Source organism: Schistocerca gregaria, chromosome X (genome assembly GCF_023897955.1).
Source record: "Schistocerca gregaria isolate iqSchGreg1 chromosome X, iqSchGreg1.2, whole genome shotgun sequence".
Taxonomy (NCBI): domain Eukaryota; kingdom Metazoa; phylum Arthropoda; class Insecta; order Orthoptera; family Acrididae; genus Schistocerca; species Schistocerca gregaria.
Genome location: NC_064931.1, coordinates 621,427,059 through 621,454,584, shown reverse-complemented (window position 1 = coordinate 621,454,584; position 27,526 = coordinate 621,427,059). Strand labels below are relative to the sequence as shown.

General features: G+C 40.2%; 1 protein-coding gene across 3 annotated transcripts in view; it reads left to right on the top strand.

The window, feature by feature from the left end:
* LOC126299079 (endoribonuclease Dcr-1-like) overlaps positions 1-27,526 on the top strand; it is a 262,481-nt gene that overhangs the window by 22,384 nt on the left and 212,571 nt on the right. For all 3 annotated transcript variants that reach the window (XR_007552718.1, XM_049990749.1, XM_049990750.1), the window contains exon 2: positions 1,250-1,321. Coding sequence is in view for 2 of the 3 variants with exons in the window: in XM_049990749.1 (XP_049846706.1) it covers positions 1,262-1,321 (60 nt within the window). In the remaining variant the exon portion in view is untranslated. The remainder of the gene's footprint in view (positions 1-1,249; positions 1,322-27,526) is intronic.

Below are 27,526 nucleotides of genomic sequence, written 5' to 3'. Positions count from 1 at the left end.
GAGGTTCTTGGCCACCCTCCATACAGTCTGGACCTGTCTCCCTGTGATTATGCCATTTTTGGTTTCCTTAAAATGGCTCTGAGGGGCAAATGATTCACCCCATATGACAACATCCAGCAGTGTGTGCAGAACCGGTTAACATCACAGCCCTGGCAATTTCAAGACAGCCATTCACCACCTTGTGTCACAGTGGGACAAGTGTCTCAACAGCCAGGGTCAAAACGTCTAACATACAGGTACTGGTTTCTGTAATTACGTCCCCACCTCGTTTCTTTTTGAACACCCATTATAGGTCTTAGAATAACTGACACCGATTTGTGGTCAAAACTGAGATACCTAACCTTGAAAGTGTGAGAAGTAAGGTGGCAAGCCACTGCAAACTGTGCAATGATTAAGAGGAATGTTAATAGTAATCCATGTGTTAGATGGGTCCATTAAGCTTGGTGATTGCCTTGGTGCTATTCAACAGGAATAAAGAATGTGCTGGATGCAGGTTTTACCCCTTCCCATCTCTTCCCCCTCCCTTTTATCAACAACATAAACTGATGAAGGAAAAAACCCTACACACATTCAGCACTCAACAGGTCCATTTAAGACCCAACTATCACCCTTTGTGAAGTGGTGTGTTGTCATATGTGAAGAAAGAAAACATTTCCAGTCAGGTGACTAAACCTCCCAGCTCCCAGTGCCATTAAGACTTCTTAATTGATATTTTCTAAAATGATTTTTCACTTCCTGTGAAATTTTCCAGTTTAACAGTTGAAGAGGCAGTAATAAAAATCCTGCTCTGGCCCTCAGGCATCTTGAATCATTTAAAGAGAGTCATGGTATGTTTACTTGCCTAAAACTATGAGCAGTCTGTTGTCTGAATCCTTGCTGGATTTAAACCTGTGCTTGGTCTTTAATGATCACACTACTGATGGTACATTGAAACTATATAGAAAAAAGCTTTGTTGAAAGAAATTCAAGAATCATTTAGTTTTCGCTTTTCTTAGACAAGAAGTTAACACAAAAATTGCATTGCAGTTAATTGAAGCTGTGGGCAAAAACTAGCAGATGACTGAAAAGCCTAGAACATTAAAAAGTTCTTGCTTATAGTGTTACTCTAAAAGGCTCACTCAACTCAAATACAGATCGTATAAGAATGCTTCAGTATGTTGCCAAATAAGCTGCCATATTTTTAAACATATATCACTTTTTTGTGGTAGTTGTTGTGCACATATTTCATTGCAGTGCTTGTCGGTTGCAGGTATAGGTGCTGATGGCCTACTACTTCAGTGATAACATACACACTAAATCACTAACTCCAAGAGAACACCAGGTAAGCTTTGATCTTTGGTTTTTTTTTTTTTCATTTTTGTGGGTTGATGGATATTTCCTGGTGCAGAATTTTCAGGCTCTCATCTTCAGAGACTAATTTGTCATGATAATGGAATTAAAAAGAAAAAGAGAAAACTTGGCTAAAAGACTTGAGCATATGACTGAGTGCTGTGATGAAGGAAAGCACCATAAATGTTGTATGTAAAATATTTTTTTCTCAATTATGGAGAAATCTAAATGATCAACACTGGATGATTCTCTTCCACACTCCTCTTTCTAGATCTCATCCTGATCTTAATTATGCTTTACAGGAAACAGTTTGGGCCTCTGAGGCATAATAGAGGGTGCATGGCACTAGTATTATTTAACACTTCTAACCAGTTCATGCATATGTAAGTAAGATTGTACAGTGGCGAAGGCAGTGAAATGGTATTCTGGGGAGTTGTGGCTTAAATCCTCACTGTATTGTTTTAACTTTTCCACAGTTTCTTAAAATCACACCAGATAAAAACCAGGATATTTCAATAAACACAGACATAGCAGTCTCCTGTTCTGCTCATTTGACCTTTTCGACACGTCAGGATTCATGAGATAAGCACCTACTTTTGTGTTTCGACTCAATAAGCTGCCTGTGCATAAGTGACCAGAGCTACACAGGAATGTGCTCAATCTCATCCATTAGTGGTTTCCTGGCTGAGATCCATGATGTGGACTCTAGGATTACAGTCACAAGGGTACTGAAGTTACATGAATATTTTGGAAAACAAATTTTGATGATTGAATGGTTAACAAGGCTACGAAACAGGATCTTGTGGCAATCTAAGGAATCTGTTGCATGACAGACTTACTTTCAAGCACACCAAAAGGGGTGGTGTAGCTTTGTGTAGGAACACACTTCTTCGTGAGTGCAATATCTTCCTTACCATATCACATAGCCCGATTGAGTTTGATCATTGTGGAGATGGAGCGTGTAGCCCTCGTACCTGCAGGTGACAAGACAGCCATTCAATGATTCCTCTTGATGTATAAGGTTAAATGAGCTCTATGAGGAAGGTGACAAATTTTGTTTTAGTTGTTTATGATGTTGTATCTTGTGTCTTGTTCAGTTTCCTCATATCCTTTACTTTTATAAGGTATACCCAATTGAAAAGGAGACTTCGCTGTAGTGGTGTTGTGTGTAATCCCAGTGGGTGGATGTGTTTGTCAAGAGATGGTGTGGTGATATCCCCAGTTGTGCAAGCAGAGTGAATAGCTTTGCTGCAATTTCCTCTTTCCTAGAGAATTGTCTCCGCAGTTTGTTGGATGATGAATTTCCCCTGATCATCACAAAGAGCAGTTATCCAATATCTTTGTGCAGGGGGGCAACATGCTTCACAAATCTCTCACTAGGTGAAGGCCGTATGCAGTGAGCAGTGGGTCACATGGAGCACAATATTCCTGTGATGTCAGCATCCTAAGGTGAGATGTGTGAACATCCTGCGCAGGCACATGTTGTCACGACTGCTGACACCATTTCAGCTGTGGAAGAGAACATACAGGTGAATTGTTTTATCACTTCATGGGACACTGCTGTTGAACTGTCGATAAACAAACAAACTGTGCATCACAGAATCCTCAAGAAGATTCATTATGGCAAAGTTTGTGCACAGTGGGTGCCCAAGTATATTTCAGAGAATCAGAAGGTGGCAAGGATGGGTGTTTGCACAACCCATCTGTTGAGATACATGGAGTGACATCACATGTGGCATGCAATTAAATGTGGTGTCACCACTTTGACCCTGTTTCTAAACGGATGCGCTTGGAATGGTGGCATTCCGGCTCCCATCATCCAAAACAAGCCCACTCTGCCTCAAAGTCAGAAAAGATTCTCAGTCCCCCTGTGGGTCTGGGGGTTAGAATAGGCCCGAGGTATTCCTGCCTGTCATAAGAGGCAACTAAAAGGAGTCTCACGCATTTCGGCCTTTATGTGATGGTACCCTGTAGGGTTTGACCTCCATCCTTCTAAATTTTCCCGAAGAGCGAGCCAATTGTGGAAGGGCACCTTACATGGTGCATCATATCCATCGTGCGCTGAGACCTCTTGCATCCTTCGTCAACGTGGATCTGCACTTCAGCTCATTCTCCAGCTGTTGGCCGAGGTCACCCTCCTGGGTGCATTTTCCGCCGCCCACTGTGCTGTATCGCTTTCTATGCCGCGACGATAATATGCTTCTTAGCTCGTTTACACCTGATATCCAGACTTTTAGCTAGTCCACTGTGATGTTGGATCCGCCATGTACCTTGTTGGCTGTAGCTCCCTGACCACACAGGGATTGTTCTACTGATGTCTGTTCCGTTAACTCCCCACGTATGCCAAGGAGTAAATCCCGTCACCCTGGGTCATTGGGACTTCTGGCAATGGCCATTGTGCCAGGTGGGCTTTGCTGCAGCTAGGTGGCGCCCATGGGGAGAACCCCTGGTCAGAGTGGGTTGCATCAGGATGGATGAAATGCCATGAAGCATAGTACGTCATCTGCTGGTGGTCCACCACCAGCAGTCTCTAAACGGTAAAGGTCTAACTTCAGTGCTAAGAAATGCGACCCAAAATCGTTCCCCTCCCTGGCCGTACCATGGGAGGAATGCCAGGCTAAGGATGGTAACGAAGCTTATTCGCCCCAGTACCTCGTATGTACGGGAGTTGATGGGGAATCCTTCCTGTCAGTGAAGCCTCAGTTTTTTGTGGAGCAATTAGAGGACATGTTTGTGGAGGTGCAGGGCTTGTCCAAAATGCAGTTGGGGTCAGTCTTGATAAAAACAGCATCCTCTGCCCAGTCACAGGTATTACTTGCTTGTGACAAGTTGGGGGATGTTTGTCACCATCACACCCCATAAGAGCTTAAAAATGGTCCACAGTGTTATATTCCACAGGGACCTTCTTTTACAGTCCGATGATGAGCTGCATGCCAACTTTAGAGCAACGACGTGTCCATTTCTTCCAGTGCGTCCATCGGGGTCCGAGGGATAATCAGGTTGCCACCCATGCTATATTCCTCCCCCATTGTGGTGCTTTAAGTACTGGAAGTTCGAGTATATGTCTTCTTGCTGTACTTCCAACGTCACATGTTGAGATTGTGGACATCCCAATACTCTCTGTGCCTCGCCTCCCATCTGTGTCAACTGTGGAGAGTCCCATTCCTCTTGCTTGCCGGACTGTAGGATTCTACAGAAGGAAAGGAAAATAATGGAATAAAAGACCCTGGACCAACTGACCTACATTGAGGCTAAGAGGAAATTTGAAAGGCTCCATCCTGTGCGTATGACAGCAACTTACACCGCCGCTATAACTACTGTTCCAGCCCCATCTGTTGCACCAATTCCAGTCATCTCTCAAAGCCGTAAGACTACACTGACCTGACCCCCATGATAGTGGGGGACACTTCCCCCACTGTTGCTCACGCACCGCCTACTTCGGGCTCCCCCTCAACCTTCGGGGATGTCAGTCCCTACATCTCAGCCAGAGAAACGTAAGTCTCATTTGGCTTCTCTCGCTAGGAAGGGGTCCCTTGATTCACTCCCTTCCCAGGTTTCTACTAGTGGAAAAGATGACACCCGCCAGTGGTTGAAGTGCTCAAAAGCAGCTGGTCATAGGGCTTCACACTAATCCTCAGTCCCAGAGACTGAATCAGTGAAGCCCTCCCAGCCAGAGAAACCCAAAGAGCAGTGAGAAAAATTAAAAAAGAAGACCCCAAGACCAAGGGACTTGTGGTGGCACCCACACCACCGCAACCTACAAGCTCTGCATCTGAGGATGAGGTGGCGATTCTGGCGTTCGCTGAGGACCTAGATCTCGCCAGACCCTCAGACACAACAGATATAGACTGCTCAGGCAATAAGTCGGTGGCAGCAGGTGACCCTGAGGCATAAACTGCCTCATTGAATGTTCCATGCCTTCCCAGCCTCATGACCACATTAGCCCTCAGTGGAATTGCGGCGGTTTTTTCCACTGCTTGGCTGAGCTATGGCAGTTGTTAAGCTTTACACCTGCTATCTGCTTTGCCCTCCAGAAAACCTGGTTCCCAGCAATGTGGACCCCTGCCCTCCGCAGCTATAAGGAATATTACAGGAACTGTAGCGACTATAATAGTGTAGGGTGGAGTTTGCATCTGTGTCCTGAACTCGGTTTGTAGTGAACATGTGCCCCCTTCAAACTCCTCTTGAAGCTGTGGTTATCAGGATACGGATGACACAGGAAATAGCTGTCTGCAACATATGTCTCCCTCCAGATGGTGTAGTACCCCTGAATGTATTGGCTGCACTGACTGATCAACTCCCTTAACCTTTCCTACTTTTGGGAGATTTTAATGCCCATAACCCCTTGTGGGGTGGCACTGTGCTTACTGGCCGAGGCAGAGATGTCGAAACTTTACTGTCACAACTCGACCTCAGCCTCTTAAACACAGGGGCCCCCACACATTTCAGTGTGGCACATGGCACATATTCAGCGATTGATCTCTCGATTTGCAGTTCTGGCTTTCTCTCATCTATCCACTGGAGAGCACATGATGACCTGTGTGGTAGTGACCACTTCCCCATCTTCCTGTCACTCTCCCGGCATCATGTCCACTCACGCCTACCCAGATGGGCTTTCAATACAGCAGTAAGGCTGACTGGGAAGCCTTCACCTCTGCTGTTACCATTAAATACCACCCCAATCCCCCCATTCCCCAAATGGTGCCACCAATGTTGTGGTTGAGCAATTCACTAAAACGATCATTTCTGTGGTGGAAAATGTGATCCCTTGTTACTTATGGTGCCCCCCCGCCCCCCCCCCCTCCCCCCCAGCGAAAGTCAGTACCTTGGTGGACACCGGAAGTCGCTGAGGCAGTTAAAGAATGTCGGCGAGCCCTAAGTGATGTAAGCGGCTCCATGCCCCTATTCGCCAGCTTATCATAAGATGAAAACAGGAGTGTTGGGATAGGTATGTCTCAACCATTGGGTGCCATATGTCACCTAAAGAAGTCTGGATGAAGATAAGATGTGTTTATGGGTAGCAGACCCCAGCAGGTGTCCCTGGCGTTACCATCGATGGCATGTTATCTACTGACACCAACGTGATTGCCGAGCTTTTTGCTGAGCAATATGCGCGAGCCTCTGTGTTGGAGAATTACCCCCCCCCCCCCCCCCCCCCCCAGCCTTTCGCACTCTCAAATGGCGGATGGAAGGGCAAGTCCTCTTGTTCACTATGCACCACAGTGAACCCTGTAATGCCCCACTTACAGAATGGGAGCTTCTCAGTGCCCTTGCACATTGCCCCGACACAGCTCCTGGGCCACATTGGATCCACAGTCAGATTCTTGAACAGCTCTCATCTGACTACAAGCAACATCTCCTCGTCATCTTCAACCGGATCTGGTGCGATGGTGTCTTTCCATCGCATTGGAGGGGGAGCACCATACTACCAGTGCTCAAACCCGGAAAAAACCCAATTGATGTGGATACATATCGCCCCATCAGCCTCAACAACGTTCTTTGTAAGCTGATAGAATGTAGGGTGTGTCAGCAGTTGGGTTGAGTCCTGGAGTCACATGGCCAACTGGCTCCATGTCAGAGCGGTTTCCGCCAGGGTCGCTCTACCACTGATAATAATCTGTACCTCAAGTCTGCCATCCGAACAGCCTTTTCCAGATGCCAACACTTTGTTGCCTTTTTTTTTCTTTCTTTCTTTTCTTTTCTTTTTTTTTTTCTTTCTTTCTTACGCAAAGCTTATGACAGAATCTGGCGATATCATATCTGTGCCACACTGTATGAGTGGGTTCTCAGGGGCTCGCTCCCGATTTTTATCCAAAATTTCCTGTTGCTCCATACTTTCCGTGTCCAGGTTGGTGCCTCCCATAGTTCTCCCCCCCCCCCCCCCCCATATCCAGGAGAATGGAGTCCTGCAGGGCTCTGTATTGATTGTATCTTTATTTTTAGTGGCCATTAATGGTCTAGCAACAACTTTAGGGTCATCTGTCTCACCTTCTCTGTATACAGATGACGTCTGCATTTCATACTGCTTCTCCAGTACTGGTGTTGCTGAGCGGCACCTACAGGGAGCCATTCACAAGGTGCCGTCATGGGCTCTAGCCTACAACTTCCAGGTTTCAGCTGCAAAGTCGTGCATTATGCACTTTTGTCAGCATCATACCATTCGTCTGGAACCAGAACTTTACCTTAATGACGATCCACTTACTGTAGTGGAGACATGTCGATTCTTAGGGCTGGTCCAGTTGGCTTGGCTTGGCTTCCTCACCTTCATCAGCTTAAGCAGAAGTAATGGCAGCACCTCAGTGCCCTCTGCTGCCTGAGCGACACCAACTGTGGGGCTTGGTCGCTCTATGCTGCTGCAGCTCTACAGAGCCCTTGTTCAATCCAGCCTTCACTATGGGAACCTGGTTTATGGTTTGGTGGCACCCTCAGCATTGCATTTACTCAACCCAGTGCACCCTGTGGTATTTGACTAGTGAGGGGAGCTTTTAGAATTGATCACGTTTGGGTGACACATGGCTAGCTCCTGCACCGCGATGACCCACCTCAGTGTCGATGTGGTGCCCGGCGGACAGTGGCACATATCTTGTTGAGCTGTCCTCCTCTGGCTACCATTGTGACTGACTTTTCAGTTACTGGACTCGTTACCATTAATTTTAGCTGACAACACCTCATCAGCTAATTTAGTTTTATGTTTTATACGTGAGGGTGGGTTTTATGATTCGATCTAAGTCTTAGCGCATGTCCTTTGTCCCTTTGTGTTCTCCACCCTAGTGCTTTTATGCTGGATGTTTTAATGTGTTGCAGAGTGGCTGGCTTTTCCTTTTTATTCTCATGGTCGGCCAGCCACGGTCATCTGCTCTCTTGGCTTTATCCCTTCTACCTGTTTCTTGCACTATCTCTGGGTTTCTTGTCCACTTTTGTCTATCTTAGTGATTGTTGCCCTACTGTCGTTCTTGCGGTTTTTCCTTTCTTCCAGCTTTGTTTTGTGTTTTCGTTTGTTTTATACCCACCCTTGTGGAATTATTTTAATCAGAACGAGGGACTGATGACCTAGCAGTTGGGTCCCTCCCCCACTCTTTTAAACCAACCTACCAACCAAAGATACTCAGTTTCTTCTTCTACATGGCAGCTGGGTACCACGGGGTGCAACAGTTAACACTGTGCAGCATTGAAACATGGTAGTGTGACTCAAACAGCCCATCAAGAACAAGTGCAGGGTCAAGCTCTTGATTGGGGCAGTGCTGCTACAGGACAAGGCTATGCCACATATGGCTAAGAAGACCCTTTAGGCCTTCAAAAATTTCAGTAGGAGGCCCTGGAACATTCTCCTTACAATCCCAATATCTCCCCAAGTAAATTGCATATTTTTGGCCTGTAAAACGATACCTTAAAAGCCAGTTGTTCACCTGTGACAAGTAAGTGCAGGACACTATTGAAAACTGGACCCATCAACAACCCATGAGTTCCTATACTGAAACCAACCATTCCCATCCTATCTGCCAGAATTGTTGTATCAATGTCCGTAGCAATTATAGATAGCTGTACTATTTCTCATGAACTAATTTTACCATGGTTATTAAAATTCCTTTACATGTAACTGCTGTCTCCTTTTTATTTGGGCACACCTTATATTAAATAATGTATTGAGTTTTTAGACATCTCATTGTCTTATCCATTTGATGAATTGAACTAGATGTGTTGCAGCAAGTCAACTGATTACAGTATCGCACCAGCGGCAGCTGGTCAGTTTTGAGGATTGAGAGACAAATGACTAAAATGTTGTCCCTTAAAACAGTAATAATCATCATAATGTCCTGCCCTCTGTCCATGTTTGGTAATATTTACCTCTGTCAGTTCGTATTGAATGAACATAAAAGCATTGGCCCTCTTTAAATTCACGGATGCCGAATTAGCTTCGTACTTCTGTATTTGCTTTGGCCTTGTGTATTTTTGCAGTATTTCTGTTGGTACGCAGGAAGGGTCAGAGCAAATAGTTCTTCAGTCACCATGTGAAGACAGATTTTTAAAATTTTCAAGTAGCTTCTTGCATTTCACATGTCACTATCCCTTACTAGGCTAGACAGTGTTTTGAACTACTCTTATGAACACTCACCAGTCAGCCTGCATTCAGAGTAAAGACACGTCGACTGTCAAAATTTTATCAGTATATTGTCAAAGTGCTCGTAACAAAGTTCCTGAATTTATTGTCTTCCAGGAAAGTTTTCACTCTCATATTATTCACAGGATCAAGAGCTGGCTGAAACCTGAAGTGGAATGTTCTGAGATATTTAGTGATTCAGGGAAGTTATATGAGAAAGACAATTAGGGGCCATAGGAGGGGGAGTGTTCATTGTGGTTGACAAAAATATTTTCTGTATTGAAATCGAAGTTGAGTGTGACAATGCAGTTATATGTTCATGTATAACTGGCCTATGGTGCTTTTAAAATAAGTTTTGACTTTTGACAGTTCAGTATGGAGTGAGTGGAGGGAAGCATAGTCGCCGGTTGGAGCTGGCGCTTCAGTAGGTGACCACAGTATAAGGCCAGGCCTCCTAGGTGTAAAATCTGTCAGGCTTACTTGTCTGTGTGAACAGAAATCCGCCCAAACCAACTGATCTGCAATCTTTATCAAACACTTTTAAAGAAACTATTCGGTAATAAACTAATTCTTGCACACCTTATAGTTTATTAATTCGTGAGATTCATGCTGGACCAGCTATCATTTCATTCCAGAATGAGATTTTCACTCTGCAGTGGAGTGTGCGCTGATATGAAACTTCCTGGCAGATTAAAACTGTGTGCCCGACCGAGACTCGAACTCGGGACCTTTGCCTTTCGCGGGCAAGTGCTCTACCATCTGAGCTACCGAAGCACGACTCACGCCCGGTACTCACAGCTTTACTTCTGCCAGTATCTCGTCTCCTACCTTACCTTCATTTCATTAATGGTAATTATTATTGTGATATTTTGATAATAGGTGAACGTCTGCAAGAAATTCCTAGTTTACAGTGAAAAATAGGTATAACTATGAATTCGTGTTTGGTGCGTGCTAGGTTACAGGTTGCTGTGTATTAAATGTAGGTGATATATTGAAATATTCTTTAAACTTGTAGGGATATCGATGTTTGTTTCCAATTCCAATAAGATTTAATGTATGTAAAGCACTCCATGACAAACTCGTGCATCAGTGCAAAAACTAGGATAAAATATTCATAAATTCCTTGTATCTCATAAATGGTTTGAGATATCCAGACAAGATATTGGCAAATAATAGCACGTAAAGACAAGAGTGTTTTGCCATACGATTAATATATGAAACTACCATAGTTAGTGCGATATTCAAACAACTATAGATTTTTTCAGTGAAATAATTGAATTGTTGAGAGCCATTGATAGCTGGAGAAATGAGAACTGCTGTGGATTTTGTGACTGTATAAGTGAAGAAGTTAAGAGTTTGTTTTTATACTGAGAATGAGCTGATTCATAAACTATTGACCTGACTAGCACCCAGTTGTTAGTTTCGTAATACACTGTTTCAGGAGTCTGTCATAATTTCAACTGCACTAGAATGTTAGTGAGATGAATGTTTCTGAACTCTGTTGTGTTTTGATAAAAGAAGCATATTTTAAAATGATACCAAGAGAAGTTACATCTTTGTTAAAAACTCATCACAGTCCTTCATGAGTCAATGTCTCATGAACTGCCTTCTTGGTATGGCTGACAAATCAAGACCAGTCCTGTCATGCATTTTCAGTGGCTTCTTTCGTCAGCATTTCAACCTCACTGAGCGTGAACTACTTATTTTTTGCCACATTATTTTTCACCTAGGCTCATATACTCTGGTGGATTTAAATGAGCATGATATGGAGGAAAGATGACTAAATTATTCCTTTTACCATTAGCCAGTTTGTCGAAACGGTAGCATGAAGTTTTGGGTAGCACAGCACCAAAAGTTTGATTACCTTTGCCTTATACATGCTAGATACACCTTTGTCTCATGAAACATTTCTTTGTACCCGCAAAATAATTTTTTCCCCCACGGCATCACAACAGAGTGGTAATCAGTTTCGTTCATTACTATTGTTGAACTCTGAGGAATGTTTTGCAGCAGAACATTGTCTTCCCAGCACATGAATGTATTCCCAGGCGACACTTTTATTGAAAATTTAGTATTCAGATCTACTGCACTGTTGTTATTACTGTAGCGCCAACACAGAACACTTGTTCACAATACCTGATGACTACAGAACACTTTAACACCAGAAAATATGATATTACAGCAAGAGCTGACGAACACTGATGCATCTAATGTGTGCTGTTTATTCATGGTGTGACAACAGGGGCGCATTACCAGTCAATCTGCATGGTAGGGAAAGCTGGCTCATCATTGGTGTTACCTGAGCAACAGGGTAACGTCCCCCTCCGGGCAGCCAAACATAAAATGTTACAACTAATTTTAAACATGCTATAGGTGAAATCAAGTTAATTGTTGGATGTTTTTGCAGCCTCCTTACTCAACTGTGACAGTTTGAGTCATTGGCAGAAAGTCTACGGTCAGTAGTGCGGAAATAACCATATCACGCTATATTAGTTGGATGCAACTTTAACCTGCCGAGTATAGACCAGGATGTCTATGGATTCACTGCAGGGGTTCAGACAGTCATGCAAAGTACTTTTGAACAAATTTTCTGAAAACTGCCTTGAGCAACTAGTTCGGCAGCCCACACACAATGGAAATATCTTAGACCTTTTAGCTACAAATAGGCCGAATGCCATCGACAACGTCAGTATATAAGTGGGGATTGGTGATCATGATGTCATTATAGCAACTATGGTTGTGAAAATTAATAATTCAGTTGAGAAAGCTAGGAGAGTGTTTCTGCTAGAAAGAGCAGATAAGCAATTGTTAGCATCACACTTAAAAAGTGAATTGACAACACTAAGTTCCAGTAGGATGATTGTAGAGGAATTATGGGCAAAGTTTAAGTAGATTGTAAATCATTGTCTGGAGAATCATGTTCCTAGTAAGTGGATTAAAGTTGTAAAAGACCCACCATGGTTTAATGATGAGATTCAGAAGATGTTGAGGAAGCAGTTGCACACTCGGATGAAAAGAGAATGCACAAATGATGACCAGCGAAAGTTAGTAGAGATTCATGTGTCTGTGAAGGGATCTATGTGCAGAGTATACAACTGCTACCAACATCATAACTTAGCAAAAGATCTGGCAGAGAACACAAGAAAATTCTGGTCTTATGTAGAATTGCTAAGTGAGTCTCAGGCTTCCATCCAGTCACTTGTTGACCAGTGTGGGATGGCAGTTAAAGATAGAAAAATGAAAGCCAAAGTTTTAAATTTCACATTCAAGAAATCGTTCATGCAGAAGAATTATACAAACATACTGAGTCTCGTATGGACGACATAGTAGTAAGCATCCGTGGCATAGAGAAACAACTGAAGGAATTGAAAACAAATAAGTCACCATCTCTGGATGGAATCCCAATTTGGTTTTTTAAAGACTACTGTATGGCATTGGCCCCCTACTTAGCTTGCATTTATCACAAATCTGTCGCCCAGTGCAAAGTACCAAACAACTGTGGGGAAAAGTGCAGGTGACTCACGTGTATAAGAAGGGTAAAGGAACAGACCTGCAAAATTACAGACCAATACCCTTAACATGTTTGCTGCAGAGTCCTTGAACATATTCTCTGTTTGAATATAACAAATTTTATTTAGACTGAGAAACTTATATCGGTGAATCAGCATGGTTTCATAAAGCATTGCTTGTGTAAAACTCAGCACGCCCTTTTCTCACATGAAATACTGTAAACTATGGCTGAAGGGCAACAGGCAGATTCCATATTTCTAGACTTCAGGAAAGCGTTTGACATGGTGCCCCATTACAGGTTGTTAAAAGAAGGTACAAGCATATGGTAAAGGTACCCAAATATGTTAGTGCCTCGAAGACTTCTTCAGTAGCATAACCCTGTATGATGTCGTCAGCAGTACATATTCATCAGAGACAAGGGTATCTTCAGGAGTGCGCCAGGGAAGTGTGATAGGACTGCTGTTATTCTTTATATATGTAAATGATTTGGCAGATAGGGTGAGCAGCAGTCTGCAGTTGTTTGCTGATGATCCCGAGGTGTATGGTAGGGTGTCAAAGTTGAGTGACTATAAGATGATACAAGATGACTTGGACATTTCTAGCTAGTGTGATGAATGGCAGCTAGCTCTAAACATAGAAAAATGTAAGTTAGTGTGAATGAGTAGGAAAAACAGATCCGTAATGTTCGAACAGCATTAGTAGTATCCTGCTTGACACAGTTATATCATTTGAATATCTGGGAGTAATGTTACAAAGCAATATGAAATGGAACGAGCATACAAGGATTGTGGTAGGAAAGGTGAGTGGTCAAATTTGGTTTATTGGGTGAATTTCAGGAAAGTGTTGTTAGACCACATATAGGATGCTAGTGCGAACTGTTGTTGAGTATTGCTAGAATGTTTGGGATCCATACGAGATCAAATTAAAGGAAGAAATCGAAGCAATTTAGAGGTGGGCTGTTAGATTTGTTACCAGTAGGTTTGCACAGCACACAAGTTTTACAGAGATGTTTTGGGAACTCAAATGGGAATCCCTGGAGGGAAGGTGATATTATTTTTGAGGAACATTGTTGAGAAAATTTAGTGAACTGGCATTTGAAGCTAACAGAAGATCGATCGTGTTGCTTCCAATATACATTGCGCGTAAGGACTATGAAGATAAGATGTGAGAAATTAGGGCTCATATGGAGGCATATAGACAGTCGTTTATTGATGAAGATGTAGATTACAAAAATTAAATAAGTAAATAAATGCAGTGCTGAAAACTGTAATCAGTAGAGCTCAAACATTCATGGACAAAGAGAGCCTCACTGAAGAAATGAACATGCTTGAATAATTTCTGAAGGAATAGGTACTCGTATCAGCAAACTGAGCAGATTTTGCTGCGGAAAAAAAAAAAACTACTACTTCCATGAGAGGAATGGAGATCAAACTATATAAAGAAAAAGAAAAACCAAGGATCATTGCATGATTCATGTTATCCGAATCACTGGAGAGGAAAAAAAAAAAAAAAAAAAGATACTGGAGACTTCTACAGAACCTTAACACCATATATATTTTATGCCTCTCAGAAAATATAGATGCTCTGCTTTGTAGCATTAAAGGCTTGCTAGAGTCCCAAAAACTAGGCATTTACTGCACTCCATGACAATGTGACATGTCGTATGTATGACATACTATTCTGAGAATGGAGGACAAGTACAAAGAACATGCATGTCATACTTGACTGAAGAAATGAAGTAAATCTGCTGTGCAGTGACATATAAAAACACCTGTATGACAATACAAGTCCGTGTTGTATTGCAGGGTAATTCAGGACTGTATCAAAATTTGTTTGCCAGAAAACTTAAAATGGTAACGGAAGTTTTGATTTGAGCAAAGCTTCGGGCCAGAGTCTCAGTTTATTAAAATCTGGTCATTCATCAAGTATGGCATGTTGAAGACACCCAGGAGATGGATAATGGGAAACAAGAAATGTGCCACAAGGGCCGTAGTTTGTAAGTAGCAATGCATTGCCAACAATGCCTGTCTGGTTGACACTGAGTCGGTTTGTGTATTTTGCATCATTTTCTGCATCATATTCTGCAGATGAATGGGCCAGACATCGAAAGTCACCAACCTGGTTAGAAATCTGGAAATATACAGTCCGTACAAGTCTTCTTTACTTTCATTTCAAATGTTGCAGTTACGCTATATTCTTGCATGCACCAGATAAACATATCATGAACCATGCAGCTCTTCTTGTCAGTCTCTTTCAGGACTCCCATCTGACAAGGAGCTGAGGTAAGTTTCAGTGCACTCAAAATGTGGCTTGGATGATAATGATCATGGTTACTGCTGTGATCCTTCTCAGATAAAAATAGTGGGCACAGTGGCCGTAATGAAGATAAATCTGTGTAAACATTCATTCTCTTGTTGTGTTTCTTTGTGAGCAAGACACTGTATGTAGGTATACACATTTTTGGGCATTCTGCCCATTCACAATGTAACTTTCTGGCAGATTAAAACTGTGTGCCGGACAGAAACTCCAACTTGGGACCTTTGCCTTTCACAGGCAAGTGCTCCACCAACTGAGCTACCAAAGCACGACTCACGACCCATCTTCACAGTTTTAATTCCACCAGTACCTCCCCTCCTACCTTCCAAACTTCACAGAAGCTCTCCTGCAAACCTTGCGGAACTAGCACTCCTGGAAGAAAGGATATTGCAGACACATGGCTTTGCCACAGCCTGGGGGATGTTTCCAGAATGAAATTGTCACTCTGCAGTGGAGTGTGTGCTGATTTGAAACTTACTTCCAGATTAAAACTGCGTGCCGGACTGAGAATTTATTCTGAAATTCACAGTGTATTTTCACGTATATGCTCATTTTATAAGCATTAATTTTGTGAATACTAGGTTTCAGCTACAGTGAAAGTGTACTCAAAATGTTTCAAATAAGCCTTTTGTGTATCAGTTTAGAGCCCTTCACTGCACTACTATCATCTTTCCAAACTTAAAAGAAACTGTTAAAAAGTAATGGTGTAGAAGGTGGAAAAGAGAAAAGCAACTCTCTAAGAACAGTGTTTTGACACAGGTTATCATGTGATAATCATTTTGCTGCTTTTTTATGGTATCTATTTTAACATTTACATATCAAAACCAGTAACTTGCAATTTTGGCTAATTTACTTCTTCAGTCATCTTTTGCATTTACTCTAACATCAGGAGGAATGAACATGAGTGCGCCATTCTAGGCTTTAGTTGTCTATATGAAGTTTTGCAGTCACTGCATCTTATGATCAACAAAGATGGTAATTTAATATCACTGTACTTGAAAACTTAAGAAATTTGTACTGTGTCATGAGTAGTCATGCACAGTGCTGGTTTCAGCCTGCCCAGCCTGTGTTTCACAGCCTGGCCCAAAAAGCCAATGGGCCGGCCTGCCTGGCTTGGTGGTCTGGTGAGCCGTCCCCAGACTGCCGGGCCAGAGCCAGTGAGCTGATATGGCCCGGCAGCTTGCAGCTTCCCCAGTCCGCAGGGCTGCACATTGAGGTTACTCATGATGAAACCTGTCCCTTAATAACTCTGCTATGTTACACTCTTCGACAGCACACCCACGGAGGTGGAGTGACAAGCAATGTGATGCTTGTAGTAATGGGAATAACAGAGTCAAAATCAGTTCTGTCAGTTGTTGGAAAACAATGGACTCATTCAGTTCTAGGTTCAGAGGTTGAATAAAATCATTTGTTCTTCTGTCGGAACAATTCAATGACACCAGCGACACTGTCTGCTTTAGTTTCTAATAGTGACTGAATTATTAATTCCTTCTTTTCAAGTGAAACAAGTCTGTAGTTTTTCTGTTGTTTGGAACATGTTTCTGTTCTTTCAACAGAAACTGTTTCATTTCACTGAGCATTCACTCTTCCAAGTAAAACCAGTGTTTATTACTTTCATTATAAATGTGTACAGATTATTCCATGATGATATTTGTATCTGATTTAATGATATAATGATGGCCATAAGATAAAACTGGTAATGAGAGTCTTGTAACATTGTGATCAAGTCGTATATTTATTTGTGTAAAGAAATGCACTAAAACATAACCTGTGTTTCAGGAGAAAGAATCTGACTAACTGAACATTAAAATATAGTTCTGCATTTCCATTTCTTATTACAGTATTGGATACCAATATTGAATTTTGATTTGTCTCCCATTTAATCGACTGGCATCTTAGATTACAGCATTTTATGTATTCATTTTATGAGCGAAAATCGTGAAAGAAATAGCTAGGACCTATGATAAAAAAAATGTAAAACCATGGGGAATCACATATTTCCTTCTAATCCCAGATTTTATTTAATTTCAGAGTATTGCAGTATGTATACATGTTATTAGAGTGCTTGTGGCAATTACAGAATATATTTGCTGTATATAAATTCTTGTAATTATGTCTTAATTTTCAAACGGAGCAAATCAAACATACATTGATGGGATTAAAAGCATTGCATTCTCAGAGAGAGGAATACCTGATAATCAGTTATTGTAATAATGAATTGACTTATATAGGAATCACATAGCACAAAATGTGAATGAATCATTATCTCCCTTTATATCGTAAGACTTTGCAAACAGATGCAAGTCACGCCGCATCATAGGCAGAGGGCTGCAGCAGTACTGTGAGAGGAGCATCCAACACAATGGGGTGATAAGCTGACAGGCTGGCCCATCAGCTGGCTGGCTTTGGCACAGCAGTCTGCACTCAGCTTGCCAGACAGGCGGGCCAGGTGACCAGGCTGCGAAACACTGGCTGGGCAGGCTGAAACCGCCACCGCACTTGTAATTTGAAATAAGAACTGCCAAGGGCAGATCATAAATAAAATGATGATGCTGAAATGGACAAAAAGATTTAGTGTGTTTTGTATGTAATATGGCATAATTATCATTGCTGACCATGTTCAAACCCTACGTTGATGTTATCATCAAGCTCCTAAATATGAATGGTTTGTGACTGCTTTTATCTAGTACATCAGAGAAGTGTTATAATTTGAAATTTATGACACTGATGAATGTTTGTACAACGTAGTTTTGGTCTTTTTATGGGTGAGACTGAAATGAAAGGCGGAGGGGGGGGGGGGGGGGGGGGTCAGCTCTCAGCTCTACTGCTGATACATATACTACTCTTCCTGAATATCCTAAAGGAATGAACTCTCTCTCTCTCTCTCTCTCTCTCTCTCTCTCTCTCTCTCTCTCTCTCTCTCTCTCTCTCTGGTCGATGGAAAACCTGCAGTAATGTCAAAAAGTGTTTAGGAGTTAACAGGTTGCATTGAGTTACAGTCTGCTGATCAGGAACATATTATGCCACCTCTCCTCTCTTACCAGGCTGAACCTGGTAATGGAAATTTCTTCCACCATCAGGATTTAAACTAGGCACCTATTAGTTTGATACAGTTGTCATCCCAATTGTGATTTTTTTGGCCATGTTCGTAAGTCAAGAAATGGTTCCACAATAGGTATTGAATGTTGCCTCTTGCTGACTTAAATTTTTTTACCAATGCTTTTATTGTTAGCTATAGAACAAAATTCCTGGAAAATTAAATAAGAAATTAATTAATTAAATAAATTAATGCTCTTGACAAGGCAGATGGAAATAATACATGGCATAGCCTCCATCAAATCCCATACCATGGCTTTCAAAATGAGGATGTATAAAAAATAGGCAATTGCTGTCCAGTACATGTGCTGTAAACATGCTCTGTCAGCTTATAAAGCAAAGAGCTATCATTGTTAACTTCATCATTTCAGAAACATTTCCTAGTCATTATTGTATGTTAGCTACTTTCTTGGTCCTATAGTAAGACTCTTTTGTCTGTCCAGTAAGAGGCCAAATAAATTATTGAAAGTCTGATAGTAGTTCAATAAATCTAATGAATAATTACAGATGCTTTGTGTTTTGTGAAATATTTCTATATTTTTTACTTTCTTCCTCAATGATTGCTCATGAATGAAAATAATAGTGTTGCAAATTGACTGATAAGATATTATTAGTGGCAAATGAATGACTTAACAGTTCCAAAGGCTTAATTCCCTTCTGTTTTTCACCAGAAGAGGTCTGTCGAAAGACATTCTTGTTGTTTGACACTTTTGAAAATAAATCTGCAACATTTCATTCCACTTTTCAGTGGAGCCAGATTACAACCATGACACATGCTTGAAGCCATTTAGAAACCATACTGCATCATGTACCTTATGACTGTTGACAAAATTTTGTTCGTGCTCAGTTCCTTGTTTGTGGTACAACGATAGCATGGTGTTTTTGTGTCTGGAATGACCTCTGCTTGTCATCTGTGCTCTGAAGACCCAATACTTTTATTTTACTTTTATTTATTTATTTATCCATCCATCCATCCATCCATCCATGGATCATCTTACAATGATACACAATTTGTCATCATAATACAATGAAAATAAACAGCTCAAAAATAGACATCCACACAGAAGTATATGCACGCTTTAAGAGGATAGGACAGATGGTAAGTCACAACCTTGATGTAGGAACCAACCTGACATTTGCCTGAAATGACATAGGAAAACCAAAGAAAGCCTAAAGCAGGATTCACATAGGTAGCAAGCTCCATCCTCCTCAATGTGATGTTAGTATTTTAACAAATGCACTGTCTCGTTCGATTGGTCTCTATAGTAAACACAGTCTTTATGTAAACACAGTTTTACTCTTCATCAGCGACCTCTGCTGAGTACTCCAGAATGATGAATTTGCTGCTATACCCTTCTACTGACTCTATTCCATTTATAAAATTGACCCCAGGCCATCAAACATGCCACTATTCCCCATGCCGTTCTTTGTGTCCTCCTCCTCAGCCTACCTGCAAAACTGAGTCAGCAACACCCCCCGCCCCCTCTCCCCCTATGATGTGAGTGAGGTGTTGAACTCAGGAGAACAACAAGACATTACTGTCATGCATTACAGAGCTTGGCCCATTATAGTCTTGCAAAAACATTACAATACTGTAATGTAACACGGTGATGTGGTTATCCCCTTCCAAAATTAACCACTGCTCTGAATACTCTAAGTAATCTTTGACTGTCTAGTATGCATTTCTTAAAAAGAATATTTTATGTCTAAAAAGAATATTTTAGACATATTTAAGTAATAGTCATCTCCTGTGGAAATTTATTATACAATTTTATTCCCTGATAGAAAATGCTGTTTTGAGGTTGTTTTTTTTCCCCTTTCCTTGGTAAATGTAAGTCCAACTTGGCTCTTGTTCATTGATTATGCATGGAACTATTAGGGAAATACTTAGTGATTTTTCCCTGATATGCACAAGAAGTGGTAGATGTATTCACTTGGTGCAATAAGGATGGCAAAAATTTTAAACAGTTCTTTACAATGAGCCTGACTACCACTTCTAGTCATTTCTCTTTCTGAAGTTTATAAATTGTATCCATATTTTGAGCTTTCAATCCCCTGAAAAGAATCCTGTAGCAAAGAACTTTAGTGTATGCGAGAACAGTATGTTACTACAAGACACTGGCTGTGATAAACAGAAGATAGAAATCTAATATCAAAAGGTGCTGATGACATTCTTTTTGCCAACATATTTGTGCATTCATTCTTTGTTAATTGTCAATCAGTATTCATCCCTAAAAACCTAATGCTTGTTACAACATCTATAAATTTATCACCTATGCTTAATGTGACAGTATTTGTTCCCTCTTTATGCTGAAGTGCATATTGTCAGTTTTCTTTATGTTCAATGAGTGTTTCATTGGCTTTCTCTAATATGAGTTATTGTTCTATCAGTGACTGTGATGTTGCTGTCATCAGCAAAGAGAACTTTTTCTCCATGTCTTATACCCTCTAGAATGTCATTGACATATGGTAAGAACAAAAGTGGACCCAATACACTTCCCTGAGGAACAACTATGTTTCTTGTCTGACAATTCTTTTACTAAACATTTATCATCAGCAGACGTGTGAACACTCTATACCTTCTGCATCCTGTTTTCCAGCTGAGACTGAACCCACTTGTTTGTCATTTTACACTTAGTGATTCTAGCTTGTTTGGTAGTATTTTATGCTCAGTGGTGTCAAAAGCCTTGGACAAGCCTAAGACCATGCCTGTGACATGGACATCCCTGGCAAGAGCTTCAAGTACCACTTTTGTGAACTCTGCAATGGCTGATACTGTACTTCTCCCACTTTGGAAACAAAACTATGCCTCATTAAAAACTTTGTATTTATTTGTGTAACTTATTAGCCTATCCTTCATGACTGATTCAGTTATCTTTGAGAATGCAGACAGTAGTGAAACAGGCCTGTAGTTTCCTATGCACTCTGCAATACCTTTCTTTAGTAAGGGCAGTAAGATGGGAAGGACACATTTATAACATTTGCTAAAGGGGCTTGTGTGCTCTATGTGCACACCTTCAGAACAGGGACAAGAACATCACCTATGCTGATTTCTAATTTTTTAATTTCTGTATTGTCTTCCTGACTTCAAGCTCTGTCTTGGGGAGCATCACCATTTTGTTTGCTGTGTAAGTCATTGTGGGTGTTTTAGGAAGATTTTGTTGCAGCTTCCCCGCAGTACTATAGAAAGGGTCATTTACAAAATTTGCCGGTTCCTGAGAATTTTCTATAATTATTCCCCCATCTTTGATTTGTATATTATTATATTTGTGCCTGACTTTCCTAGTTTCATGTTTTATTACACCCTGTGCTACTTTTCTATTATTTTCTCGATTATATATTATTTTGTCATTGAATGATTTTTTTTTTACAGCAAGGAGTACCCTCCTGGATATTTTTTTATATCTGTGATAGTAATCTAGGAAATGTGGATTAGCGTAAAAAAAATCAGAAATTTTTATTAGTGTCTATGAAGACTTCCTAATACCCACAGTTGTCCATCTGTTTTCCTTGGCCACTGCTACAGAAGTGGCTACTTTTGAAAATGCATCAAAAATTAATGGAAACTGCAGAATTTAGAGATTTTTAGTATCCCCGTCATTTTCCATATACTCTTGATTTCAGGTTTGATTTGCTGATGCCCAAGAAATGTATGTATTTTACATTCTGAGAACTATGTTTTGTATGCCTGTAGTTTTGAAGGTTTTCCAAACTTGTCTTTAGCTTTCTGAGCTGACAGTAATGATGAGAAAGGCCAAGATCTTATATAAAATATCAGTAAGTACATGGACTAATATTGATGCTAAACTCTTTCATATGTGAGTACCAGTTTTACCATTTGTGCCACACAAAAAGTACTCAACATGTTTCGTAAGATGTTACTAATTTTACGTCCAAACTGGTCTACATACATGTCTCTACACAATGTTATGTTAGTTTTGGGAGCTGAAACTCTTTCCAGGACTTCACTTAATTTATTAAAGAAATTGTCCAAATTACTGTTAGGTGAGCAGTACACACACAGAATGATTCTACATCTATGTGTGTACTCTATAATTCACAATTAAGTGCCAGACAGAAGGTTCATTGAACCACCTTCAAGCTATTTCTCTTCTGTTCCACTCTCGAATTGCATACAGTAAACACACATGTTTGAACCTTTCTGTGTTAACTCTGATTTCTCTTATTTTATTATCATCATCATTTCTCCTTGTGGACGAGGGTGCCAGCAATATATTTTTGCTTATCGTATCCGAAATGCTGTCTCCTCTATTTTACAATAACACAAAACAAGGTGCCCTTCTGCCAATAAAACAGTCTTTGGTTTGTTTTCCCCACAACATTGCTCCAGTTTAAATTATTCATAATTGCAATCTGTAAGTATTTAGTTGAATATACAGCATTTTGATTTGTGTGATTTATCGCGTAACAAAAATGTAGCAGGTTCGTTTTAGTACTCATGTGGGTGGCTTCACACTTCATTATTTAGAATCAGTTGTGAATTTTTGCACCATACAAATGTCTTGTCTAAATCATTTTGTAATTGGCTTTGATCATGACATGACAAATGACAGCATCATTTGTGAACAGTCTAAGAGGGCTGTTCAGATAGTCTCCTAAATCATTTATATACATTAGGAACAGCAGAGGGTCTGTAGCACTTCCTTGGGGAATACCAGTTACCATTTCTGTTTTACTCAATAACTTCCCATCAGTTACTATTAACTGTAACCTTTCTGATGGGAAATTATGAATCCAGTTGCACAACTGAGACTATACTGTATAGGCATGCTATTTGGTTAGATGTTGCTTGTGAGGAATGGTGGCAAAAGCATTCTACAAATCTAAACGTAAGAAACCAACTTGAGGTCCTCTGTCAATAGTGCTCACTACTTCTTGTGAATGAAGAGCTTTTCGTGTTTTACAAAAAAGATATTTTCTGAATCTCTCTAGTCTGTTTGTCAACAGGATTTTGAGGGAATTTGTAATGTTGGAATGCAGTAACCCAAAATCCTACTGCAGATTGACATCAGGTGTGTGTGATGCATCAGATTGTTCCTACTTATTTTCTTGAATATTGCTGTAACCTGTGCAAGTTTTCAGTCTTCAGATACAGATCTTTTGTGAAGCAAGTGGTTACATAAAATTGCTGAGTATAGAAGCTATTGTATCAGTGTATCCTGGAATGAACTTAATAGGTATACAATCTGGATCAGAGGACTTGCTTTTATTAATTGATTTAAACTGCTTTGCTGCACTGAGGATACCTACTGCTAAGTTACTCATGTTAGCATCTGGTCTGGGTTCGAGTTCTGGAACTGAGTTGAGGAAAACTGTGTTTAAAACGCCACATTAGTTTCACTGTCATCAATATTATTACCCTTGGTAACAAACAGAGCGAGGTACTGACTGCATCTTACCGCTGATGTACTTTACATAAAACTGGAATGTCTTATTTTTTCTGCCAGATTTTGAGACAGTTTTTCATTGTGGGAGCTATTAAATGCATCTCGCATTGAAATAGGCACTAAATTTTGAGCTTCAGTAAAACATTGTCAGTCTTGGAGATTGTGTGATCTTTTAAATTAGGAACATTCTTCATTGCCTCTGCAACAGTGTTCTGACGTTTTCTGTGTACCCTGGGGAACTAGCACCATCTCTTATTTACTAAGCTACATCTGTGCTTACATAATTTGGAAGGAGTGGAGATTGCTTATTAGTAAGCAGTCAAGTGAATTTTTATCTATGTTTTTAACTAGGCTTATTTTGCGTTTATTTTTGATGAATTTGGATTTTACAGTATTTAGTCTTTCTACAATGACACTGTGGTCACTAATCCCTGTATCCATCATGTTGCTCCCTATGTGCTCAAGATTATTTGTTACGAAGAGATCAGTTATATTTTCATAACCATTTGCACTTAGAGTGAGCTCCTGAACTAATGGTTTAAAATAGTTTTTGGAAAAAGCATTCAGCACAATTTTGGATGTTGTTTCATGCCTGCCTCTGACTTTAAACATGCATTTTTGTGAAACTGTTGAGAGGACATTGAAGTAACAGCCAACTATAATTGTATGAATGTTGTACCTATTTGAAACGAGACTCACGTTTTCTTTGAATTGTTCAGCAACTGTATCATCTGAGTTGGGGGGAGAGGGGGATTGGAAATCAGTAAAAGGAACCAATTACTAATTTATTTTGGTAGTCAAGTATAACCTCTATGCATATTACCCTCACAGGGATTACTTACTTCAGTTTCTAACAGCAATAAATATTCAGCCACCATCTGTATTTAATCTATCATTTTCAACATCACAAGGTCCTTTGTAAAAAATTCAGCTGAAAATATCTCTTGCTTTAGCCAGCTTTCTGTACCTGTAATGATTTGAGCCTCAGTGCTTTCTATTAACACTTAGGACTCTGGTTCTTTCTCAACACAGCTACAACAGATTACAACTACAATATCAATAATTGCTAGGTCACACGTCATCCTTTGTTTGCTCTACACCCTTTGAGAATGAAGCCCTCTCGGTACCTTCCCCAAGACCCTCTAACCTAAAAAAACCGGCCAGTCTACTCCATACAGTGCCCGCTACATATGCAGCTGCGTCTTGGGTTTAGTGGACCCATAACCTTGTCGTGCATGTCGAGGAATCTGCAGTCTACATTGTTGCAGAACTGTCTCGAGCCTCTGATTCATACTCTTTCCTCTCCTGTACTACTGTTACTTCTTTTTGCATGTAGGTTTTCTGTGAATGATCTTGCCCTCAGTTTTAAAAAGACACAAGATAGTAAGGTCTGCACACACTCATAAAAAGACACAAGATAGTAAGGTCTGCACACACTCATATATGGGGTACTATACCAATGATAAGTGTTTCACATGGAGAGGAAGTAATAAATAGGGTGGAAACATCAAAATCCTTACATGTCCATGCTGATGAAAATTTAAACTGGAAAAAAGCACATTTTGGAACTCCTAAAACAACTTAGTTCATCCACATTTGCACTTTTTCTTTGCAAATCTTGGGGAGAAATAAATCAGTAAGTTGACATATTTTGCATATTTTCATTCAGTAATGTCATATGGAATAATGTTGTGGCGTAACTCATCTTTAAGAAAGAAAGTCTTCATTGTGGAAAAATTTGCTGTAAGAATAATATGTTGTGCTGACCCACGATCATCTTTTAGACATATGTTTAATGAGTTGGCCATTTTGACTGCTGTTTCTCAGTGTATTTATTCCCTTTGGAAGTTCATTGTAAATAATCCAATACTGTTCAAAAGGAAGAATGGTGTGCATAATTACACCAGAAGGAAAAATGACAGTTATAACTCCACATTAAGGTTGTCTTTAGCACAAAAAAGGGTGCACGATATTGCAACAAAAATTTTTGATCACTTATCCAGTGACAGAAAATGTTCGATAGATAGCAAAGTAAAATTTGAAATCAAAACTGAAAAAGTTTCTCTTCAACAGCTGCTCCTATTCCATAGAAGAATTTATATTATTGTAATTTGTAAAAGGTGGCAGGTAGGAATTACTAACTACCACTTGTATATTAAAAAATGAAGTTAAAAAAATCTACAAATGTTCGGCCTGTAGCCATACTTACAAAATAATTTGCAGTCTGAATGTAAAATGTATCATTCCACATCATTATGATTTATCGTGCAGAATGATCCGTGGTACATGAAACTTATTAACTAATTAATACAAATGGAATGGTGTGCTCTAATATGCTGCTGCATATATGGAAACTACCACCTTACTGAGTTAGTTCAGTGGCCACCAATTGAAAATGTTTCTCCACAATAATTGTGATCAGATCTTCTCTAATCTTTAAAATGTGTCAGCCTCTGATGCAAATATGATTCCCCAACCTTTAAGGTAGTTCTACAGTATTAACTTCAACATTCATATGACAGTAGCAACATACACTGATTTTATTTTAAGTACACCAGTGCTCTTTAATGCATACCACCTTACTGTTCAAACTTCAGTAGGTGTACTTTACTTTTAGTGGACTGCACATTTTATGAAGATTGGATAATGACGAGTAAATTTCTGTGGTGATTGTACACTCTGGTGTGTTGCCTTCTATGATCTGTATACGTGGTCAAGAACTCTCTAAACTGATTGGATTACTTTTAAAGAACGGGAGCCTGCTGTTTTGGTTTCTCCTAAAAAAAGGCCTAGTTCTCCCATCCCCGACAACGTGTGTTATCTCCACCAGCCTCTCTTTCCCAGTTCTGCTGAGGTGCTGACCATGCCTATTGTTGTTCCACCTCCCGATAGTTGCCACTGTCAATATGTAGCAACTACTTGACTTGTGTTTTTTGTTTTAAATGTTGAGTTAAGCAGGTGTTGAAGTAAATTTGTTGTGATGTTTCTTACTCAAGTACCTACCCGTTTCTTTTCTCTAATGTGCTCCCTTTTTTGAGTGGAAATTTAATGTGTTCACTTCCAAATGGTTTCATGATATGTTTTCTCTTCTTACTTGCTCAGATCACCCTAAAAAATGCCCAATTTTTTCCACAAGTCAGTGGCAGTGACTTTGCCTATATTCTCAAAACTGAGTTATTGATGTGTCTTTAATGACCTGTAGTGGCAGCTGTCAGAGGCACATTGAACCCAGCAAAAGAAAACTGGGCATCCAGTCTCATGAAGGTTTTATTCCTCTGAAAAAATTCTTCATCAATAATTTCTTTCTGGTCATGAAAACACATTACTTTCTTTTAAATTTGAAAGGAATGTTAGATATGTACATTGTAGTAATCTTAATGGGCATGAGAAAATAAAATACCTTTTATTATACATTTCATGTTTGCTCCATTTGTGCACTTTCAGGTGTCTGATTCAAGTTGTCAATTTTCTAATGCTTTATCAGTCTGTTTACAGTTACAGATGATATCAGGCATTGTAGTGTAGCTGGGTTACAGTCTGGCAACACTAAGAGTGATGGCAGTTGGTTATTTGCTGAATTTCATTTGCTTTTATTTCAGCTGGTCGTAATATCAAATGCCACAGAGAACAAAGCAAAATTCAATACTGACATGTTAGCATCATCTACTCCAGATATGAGGACTTTTGATCTCAACTTATGTCTCTTGAAAAACATTGTATAATGTCATGAATTTTATAGTTCTATTTCATATAACTTTGTTACAACATA